This window comes from Hibiscus syriacus, unplaced genomic scaffold (assembly GCF_006381635.1).
Source record: "Hibiscus syriacus cultivar Baekdansim isolate YM2019G1 unplaced genomic scaffold, ASM638163v2 tig00110388_pilon, whole genome shotgun sequence".
NCBI lineage: Eukaryota > Viridiplantae > Streptophyta > Magnoliopsida > Malvales > Malvaceae > Hibiscus > Hibiscus syriacus.
Genome location: NW_024062718.1, coordinates 2,347,992 through 2,357,401, shown reverse-complemented (window position 1 = coordinate 2,357,401; position 9,410 = coordinate 2,347,992). Strand labels below are relative to the sequence as shown.

Sequence of the window (9,410 nt, the reverse complement as noted above, 5' to 3'; positions counted from 1 at the left end):
GTATGGCAGGCAGTGAAATATTGGACACACACAACCTATGTAACTCCGATTTTAATTTTCTTGAATAACTCGTGTCCGACACATAAAGAGGATATGACCTCCAAAGACACTCGAATACATGAAAAACTTTTAACAAAAATCAAATCCGGCCTTACTCGTGTTAGGCACATACCTGCATCGGTACTCACAACGGAATCCAAGTACAACAACAAAATGAAAAGAAGAGATGGCATCAGTAAATATATAAAGCACCAAATTCAAGTTGCAGTAATACATTAACTGTGGGTACATATTACAGTTGCTTAATTTGAGTGAAATAGGTTATACAAGAAACCACTCTCAGGAAAAGAAAAATATCTTCACAAGGATAATAATATTTGGCAGGAAATCATTAACATGAAATTCGTGTTTGAATCATGTTGTCGGTTACATTCCATGTTCTAGTTTCATCAAGGAAGTGAAACTAATGGTAAACTTCAAAAGGAGCATGGAAAGTGAAAAAGAAGATTAAGAATCTCACATATAATTATTCACATAATTCTAACTAAATGATAATGATATTGACAACCTTTGTAGAACTTCTTGCTTGATAAAGGCATCAAACTCTTTTTTTAGGTATAAAGAGGATTCATTAGCCTGTGGTGAAGACTGACATACCAAAATACAGAACCAGTCCATATTTATATGATGTTTCCATCAATTGACGATATGGAATTCTAACTTACAGAAGGCCAAGTGTTTTCAGCTGCTGGACGTGCTCAGCTGGGAGAGGAGGAGGAGACCAGTCAGATCCAGTCATTTCACCATCAACATCCTCAACAACATATTCCTAATAGATACACATAAAAGTGAATTATGTTATAACAGTACAGCAATTTAGAAGCACAACCTAAAAAAACCTTCTTAAAGAAACAAAGAGTGCTGCAGTGCATTCAAATGATTACAAGAGCTGATTTGTAAATGAACCAACAAAAAAACTGAGAACTGAATGGAAAACACTCAGGAAATACTTCATCTATGTTCTGTGAAATTAACAGTGCATAAGCAACCAACACCTTTTAACCTCAAAGCTTTGTTGGAATCTACACATGAACTTGGAAACAAGTTAAATTTAGAAAAGAACCCAAATTATACGACAATCCTTGCATGGTGCACAGAAATGTAATATATCTTCTTTTGCCACTTTTCTTTTAGCCATTTTTTTGAAACAATTAATATGCTTATTTTTAAACACCAAAATTTCCTCACAACCCTGAAACAAGACCAATCAAAGCTTTTTCCCATCCCATTATAGAATCTGTCATGTCAAGGGAAATACTTCTAACTCAAAACAGACAGGAAGAAGGTTTTATGTTCAGTCCTTCGGTTTCACTTCTTCTGGTAGAAATGGCTTATAAATCTACAAACTGGCACCTAAAATTAACTTCCTCAACTAGTTTAGTTGGCCCTAGTCGGCCTACTTCCTCAAAGAATACTTAATGGTACAACAAAGCATGAATCAAACTTGAAGATTTAGAGTCCAACTCACTTTTGTCAGCAATCTTTTGGCGAGTATGTGATAGTGCCGCTGCCAAATCCTTTGTCCAACCATAGTAGCCACCAAAACACTGTAAAATATGCCAATGATAGTAAACAGTCCAAGCACAATCAATGCCATTATGAACAGTAATGGAAGCCCTGCTTCACCAGCACCTCCTAGGCAACCACACTCAGTAGCAGCACTAGCACAACCTTCAAAGCATGTAGTACAGTCAGTCCACATACAAAGAGTGCCAGGCAAATGGCAATCAGCACATATCCTGCAAGATAGAAAATGAACAAATTAATAATCTAATCAGTATGCCCCAATTCTCACATATATCAATTAGTGAATGATATACATAAGTATGTATATCTGTATGCATATGTAGGCAAACTTCATCCACATCATTAGCACCACTTCAATAGCTTAGAACATCAAATAAATAAGAGGTAAATGCAAGCACTTTAAAATAAATCAGATCCCAGAACCCAGCAAATACCATAAACTTCTTAAGACCATTTAGAAGCTACAGCCTATATTCCACTTCCACAATAAAATTCTATGTACTTCATCCCCTTCATTAGAGCCATTTCAATAGCTAAGTATATCAAATAAAATAGAGGCAAATGCAACCTGCTCCAAAATAAACCACATCTTAGTATGCATCATCACTTAAATTTTTTTCTTCAGACCATTTCAAGTTATATTCCCATTTCCCTAGTAACCCAGTCCAGTATCAGCAGTGATAACAATGGCATTCCCATAATACAGGGATTAACCAATGACAGGAGCAGTAGAAAGTGGAGGGGAAAAGAAGAAGTAGGCTTTAAAATTAGGTAAAACAATACAATGAAAATGAAACGAAATCGATATACTTTTCCAACTTGATGTCCAACACACGAGAACTCTTCTAAACTATGCAGATGGAAGATGGTAAATAAATAACAAGCCTAAAGGAAAGTAAACCAAAAGATGCATAGTAAACGTTTCAAGGAGAAGACAGAAAGGTGAGTGCTGATGTAATAGGATGAAAATTGACAAATATCCACAGACATCATCAGTTTGAGCCATCATTACATCACTACAGTAACCCTGGGTAGAACAAATAAATAGAACATTTATTTGCAAACATTCCTCTTTTTCTTCAATCCATGGAAAAATAAAGACACATCTCATATCAGTAAAGAGAAAAGAGGGGAAGGAAGGGAGAAATAAAAATCATTTGAAATATATAATTTTCTTTGACATATTTGTGTATATGTGGATGCGAGTTCTCAGACAAGCATGTATTACATATATGGAGGCATAATGACAGGGATAAACATGAAGTTACTCTGCTACACCAACTATGAGAAAATACAAATGACGGGTAGCCTATCAAAAAAAAAATGACAAGGGTAGGGCGAAAGAGAAAGAGAAGATAAGGTAGACAATGATAAACCATAGGAGTAGACCTGTTAAGTAACAAACTCATTCTCCTTACACAAATTAATATGTAACCAACAAACTTTTAGAGAGTAATTATGAATACTAATATACCAAACTGGCGGTACAATTCAACATCTATCAAAGTTTACAAGTAGAGATATACCCTGGCTGACAGCAACAGAGGCACAATTCTCGACAAGGCCGAGCCAAATCATTACGCACTCTTCGATCATAACATGTAATAAAGCACCCTGATAGCCCCAGCAAAGCAAAAAATAGCAATGCGCCTGTATTCAATAATCATTTTGTTTAACCATCAGCAACAGCATACGAGTTGGGATAATGAGTATTTCACACAAGTAAAAAATATTGAAGCATAAAAACCAGATAAACAAATTTGTCTTCACACAAGTAAAAATTCAGTTGAATAATCTAATCATGAAAAATATTAATAACTTATTTTGGTTAAGATACCATCACACTTCATTAATCAAAAAATTTATTTAACATCATACTAACCATGTAGCTACAAGTATATCTCAACTTTAAATTTACAAATACAATGATTATTTGCTTCATTATCTTAACAATATTAAAATTCTTAATTGATCAAGTTTTGCGATAATGAATATGGATCTCAATGCATGGTCCACAGAAAATAGTTTTATATTGCAGTTTTAGAATTAAATCAATTAACTTAATGCTATCACTAGTAAAATTTGACTTGCAAACTTAAATTTAACAAAAACAAAACCTAGTGAGAGAAGCTCCCGCTTCTCTCTTGGTTTCAAGGTGTTTTGTTTTTTCATCCTTCATTTCATCTTTCCCATCGCCGTCCGCCGACGTTTATCATCGCCGTCCGCTGCCACAGTCTGTCATCCATTCGTCGTCGTTTTTCCTCAGGATGTTCGTCTCCTCACTCTGATTCCATTTTTGAGATTAGATTTACGAGATTTTCATTCAATAGCTGCAGATCTAGCGCCGTTTTTCGCCGTCGTCCGTCGCCAGTTCACCCTCATTCCACTGGGCTCGCCGTACATTTGCGAACAAATCCCTTTTTCTAGCGTCCAGACTCGTTGTCTCTTTCTGTGTATCAGCCTTTGTCCGGCTCAAGGTCTTCCTATTGGACTCGCTCATCTCCTTCACTCTTCTCTTCTTTGCCGGCAGTCTCAATCGCCGGGCGCACATTCACGTCGTCTAGTCAGTGGGTTTTTATCTTCATTAGTTTTCGTCACATGTTGGGTGCTGCTTCCCACCCTTTTCTCCAGCAGAGACCACCGGTTCAAGTTTCTCTGCCCCCTGCAGCCGTGACTTCTTCACCATCTCACCATTCTCATCAAGATGAGGTTCGTTCTATTTTCATTATGGGTCTGCCTGAAGATGTCAAAGAGAGAGAGTTGCAGAATCTTCTGAGATGGCTTCCAGGTTTTGAAGCTTCACAAGTGAGCTACAAGGGAGAAAAGCCTAAGGGTTTCTCTCTCTTCTCAAATGCAAAATTTGCAGTTGCTGCCAAGGATGCCCTTCAAAAAATGGTTTTTGATGATAAGTTGAAGTCTCTTTTGTACATTGAGATGGCAAGGAAGAACCTTGTTGTTAAAAGAAAAATAGTTACAGATTATGTTCCTCCAGTTCTGCCTGCGCCAAGTCCAGTTTCTGCAGAATCTCCTAGTATTCACATGCCTGTTAATACTGGGTGTTGTGATGTAAAGTTTGCAGTTGATGGTGTCCACGAGGAAACCAAGGAGTCCATCTCAAAGGGAGGCAATAATGACAAGTCTGGATGCTTCTCGTTATTTATTGAAAATTTACCAGAGAAGATCCATTCGAAGAGGTTTGGATCTCTATTTTGCTCCTTCGGTCGGGTTCTTGATTCTTTTATTCCAAATAAAAGAAATACAAAAGGAGTTTGCTTTGGTTTCATTCGCTTCGCAACAATCGATGAAGCAAGGAGAGCGATCTCAAAAATGAATAGTTCTCATATCGACGGAAGCAAAATCAGTGTTTTTTTCGCTAAATTCAAACCTCGTCATTCCTATTGGAGAAAATTCTCGACAGTTGTTCATCGCAAGTCCGGGATGGAAGATGATACGAGGAAGGACCTTTATGAAGTTGAAGGCATTATAGATGAAGAAAAACTTCAAGTGTTGAGCAATTGTCTAATGGGGTGGTGCAAGGAGTTTATTAAAATCGGTCATCTCGCTAGACAAATGCATGCGAAGGGCCTCTCTGGCTTCTCCTTAATGAGAGCTGCTGGAAATGCGGTTTTAATGGTTTTCGAAGACTCTGCTTCGATGAGAAGTGTGAAGAACGATAAATCAGAGACTCTCGCAAAATGGTTCTCCAGATTTGAAGCTTGGTCAGAGAGTTTGGTAATAGAGTGTCGTCGAATATGGTTAGTTTGCGAGGTTGTTCCTTTTCACTCATGGAATTGGGATACTTTTAAGAACATTGTTGATAAGTGGGGTCATTTACTAGCTATTGACGAAAGATGTCAATCACCATCATCCTTTGATCGGGCAAAAATTCAAGTCCTCACAAAGGCTGAGGCGAGAATTGATGCGACGATGGAATTGAAGGTTGGCGACAACTCCTTCAAGATCATGGTGCATGAGATAGAACCTTCATTCAAACCAAACTCTTGGGCTCCTGAAGAAGACGAATCTTAGTATATCTCGTCTCTCCATTTGTGGCTTTGATTTAGCTTATATGGTTGATGGTGTTGTTTTCTTTTGTATTATGTTCTTTTGCGTCGTTTTTGATCCTATTGATGGAGGTGTAATTCGATTTAAGGTGATTCGACTTTGGCTTTGGATGAGGATTTAAGAGTTTAAGGTGTTTGTTGTAATGGTGTATATCACCATAGGAGGTTTTTTCGTGTTGTCTTTTGTATTGGGTATTATTATTAATAAAATATGAGGTACTCTTTTCTTCCTTCCAATGTTCGTTAACATACTTCTAAGTATGTGAACGAATACGAAGGGAGTTTTTAATGAGACCTCCAACTTCTATAAAAAAAATTTAACAAAAACAAAAAGAAAGTACAAATTAAAAAAAGTTATTACCAAGTGAAGTAGTGAAGGAAACTTCACCACTTTCAAATAAACAACATCTCAACAAATATGTGGGGTGCTTTAGCTCAGAATCAAGGATTTAGCTCTAGGGATGGCAAAAAAACCCGAATCCGACGGGGAAAACCGAAAACCGAATTAAACGGGTCGGGTTCGGGGATGATAAACGGGGACGGGGAAAACCCATTTATTTTAAACGGGGACGGGGACGGGTTTGGTAATCCCCGCCCCGATTACCCGATTACCCGCCCCGATTACCCGCCCCGATACCCGACCCGATAAATATTAAAAATAATTATTTATATATATATATATATAATATTAATAAATTTAATTTAAATAAAAAATATATATTTAATTTAAATATATATATATACCCGGCCCGATTCCCAGCCCAATACCGACCCAATACCCGACCCAATACCTGGCCCAATACCCGTTTAAATAATCGTTTGTGCTAAACGGGAATACCCGTTTTCCCGCGGTTTTTCCCGATTACCCGACGGGGATCCCCGTTTAAATCCCCGCGGTTTTTTAAACGGGGACGGGTACCGGTTTTTTAAACGAGGACGGGGACGGGGGGACCAATACTCGGCCCGAACCCGACCCGTTGCCATCCCTATTTAGCTCTAGTTATCATCAGTCTATCAAGATGAAATAAAATCTAGCATGCAACAACCTCCTATGCAAAGACAAGCTCTTCCAATGCTATTTAATATTTACACAATGGGAACCATATAAGTCTATTCCACAAATTCAGGGGACTTGAAAGTTAATTCTGCATGAAAAGCATTCTAAAGTTTTCTAAGGGAGGCAACAATGTTCCTTATTCTAAAGTTTTCTAAGGGAAGCAATAATGACCTGAAAGAAAATAAAAGTTGGTGAAATATTTCTCTTGTTTTGCTCTATAGCATTAGTTTTTTTTTTATAAAATGGGAGGCCTCGTTAAAAAACCCCTTCATAATCGTCAAGCTACAAGAGTGGCTCAACAGACATTGGAAGTAGGAAAAGAGTGTCTCAAATTTTATTGCATAGATACCAAGTACAAGTGACTCTATTGCATTAGTTAACTATTTAAAAAGAAAATCAGTTATCATTTTTTTTTTGGATATGAAGAGGAGGCCTCGTTAAAAAAAATCAGTTATCAATATGAAATACACCAAAGGCATTCGCTGAATCGCTCCTTATATCAACCAATAATTCAAAAGACAAATTAACAAAGAAACTAAACAAATTGTATTATCAACGAGACCCATGATCAAGATATTACTTCAGGTTCCTGAGATTTTACCACATATGTAGTAAAAAGTAAGCACGCTGTCAAAACCCCATGTAAGACGGAGCCATGACTGCTGGTAACCATCAACCAGAAAGATCAAATATGCCAGTGAAGCAATGACCTGAACACAATTAACAAAAGAACCCAGAATTACACCTAACAAATATATCTATAATAGAAGTAAATTAACAATGCCACAACTAGCAATCAAGAACTGACGACATACTAGTTGAACAGCCAGAAATATTGATATAATGTCTCTCGTTACAAAAAATCGGAATTTCAAGGTTCTCCATTTTCTATCAGCAGCAACATGAACTCTCAAATGATAAGGAGCTTTACAGGTTGTGCAATGAGCAAATGCAAAACCTTCCTGCAAATAGAAAAAAAGACATGATGAGATATTGTATCTAGGGCCTAGGAAACAGGAGAAAGATACACAGGGATAACATGCTAACACCCATGTCCAATTCCCTTCTGATGACTGGTACTATTCTATGCATGTGTGCTTGCACAGACACAACCAGTTCAAACCAACTTTGTGCTATGGACTGGTCATTATTTTATGTAGATAGTTTTCAAGAAGATAACTAAAAAAATAATTTTATCAATGATTGTTTTACTGATTGTTATAAATATTTTACAACTGTCTGAACCATCTGTTTCTAAACTTTTTCTATGATCTTAGCATCTGCAAGTGCATCAGGTTCAAAGCAAGTGCATTCAACTATTAGGACATTTAGAACAACACCAATGATGCAAGAAAATATAACATAGCTACATTAATCAAATTCTATTAAATTTACCATATTACACTTGACTGTTCAAGATTATTATTCGGTTTGGAGTCATGTGATTTATTCTACTACCATTAAAGATGTACTGCACAAAGTTAGCCACATTCCAGTTGGGAATACTTTACAATCTAGGAAAGCATTTGAAACTATTAGAGTAAAACATAAAATCAAAATACATGGTTCAATACCCTGAAGCTGACTTACTTTCCATTAAAAACATATATTACTTGGTACTAGTTCAAGTGAAAATAAATAAATAAAAAGAAAGCCTAAGACAACTTAAGAAAACATGCATTTAATTGGAATTTACATGGTCAAAAGAGAATTTCTTTTTTTGGTCTCCACCATAGAACAAAGGAATAAGTGTATCTAGCATACATCTTGTCTATGGTGTAGAAATATCTAATTTTTACTTTCTTAGCAGACATGCAGAATAAAGAAACAGTACCAACAATTGGGGTCTCTAAACAAAACTCCAACAGTGCAATTTAGCGTATCTGATAAAGTAACAGCTATAAAAAAAAATCATCTCAAGGCTCACCAGAAAATCATAGTAAAAGTGAAGTATAATGCCCTTGAATTGTCAGTCAATAAAATGGGTAGTTATATCAATACCTTCACAGCTCGCCAATGATCTAAACAATCGCGGTGTACATACTTTGATGTTCCTTTGCACTTGCAAGGAGCAATAAAATCTCTACCTGTGGGAAACCATTGCACATTGAATTATTAGCACTATTTCCTTCAAAACCACACTTGGTAGCATTTTTTTGTCAGGATCTACCAAACACTGTTCCTAGGAATTTCTTCTTCAAAATGACAATTGATGTTATTTTTCTCTCCAAATCCAGCAACAAAAACAGTGAACTTGCAACACTGGATGATAAAATCTTAGAATTGATTGAATTAAACGAGATTATTTTCCAGTGGAGGTGTAAAAATAAGCAAATACGGGCATATTCCAGATCAAATCGATGAAACAAAATCTTTTAATTTAAAAAATTATGAGAAATTTTGAGCAAATTAGGGTTTAAAAATTGAAAATACCATCGGTTTCCAGGCAAATTCGACACTGAATTTGATCTGCAGGGCCGGCCTCGAGGTCGATCTCGCTGGGCTCGGCGATCGATGGGGGAGCCATAAGAGGCAACTCCTCCACTTGATTGCTCATTGCCGATCGATAGAGAAACAGAGGGGAGACGGAAGAATCGTTTGGAAGTTGAAACTGAATCTTATACAGTAAAAAGAGAGAGAAATCTGTCTTTTTCTCCTCTGTTTCTTCGAGCTGCTGCTAGGAATTTTCAACGTCTTTTATT

General features: G+C 36.7%; 1 protein-coding gene across 1 annotated transcript; it reads right to left on the bottom strand.

Moving 5' to 3' along the window:
• Window positions 1-314: 314 nt before the first annotated feature.
• On the bottom strand, window positions 315-9,410 carry LOC120122923. Its single transcript, XM_039141965.1, has 7 exons — window positions 9,142-9,410; window positions 8,710-8,795; window positions 7,524-7,670; window positions 7,310-7,418; window positions 3,114-3,237; window positions 1,529-1,799; window positions 315-829 (listed from the first exon to the last, which is right to left on the bottom strand). The coding sequence occupies exons 1-7, from the start codon at window positions 9,263-9,265 to the stop codon at window positions 722-724; spliced, it is 969 nt and encodes a 322-aa protein (XP_038997896.1). The 5' UTR covers window positions 9,266-9,410; the 3' UTR covers window positions 315-721.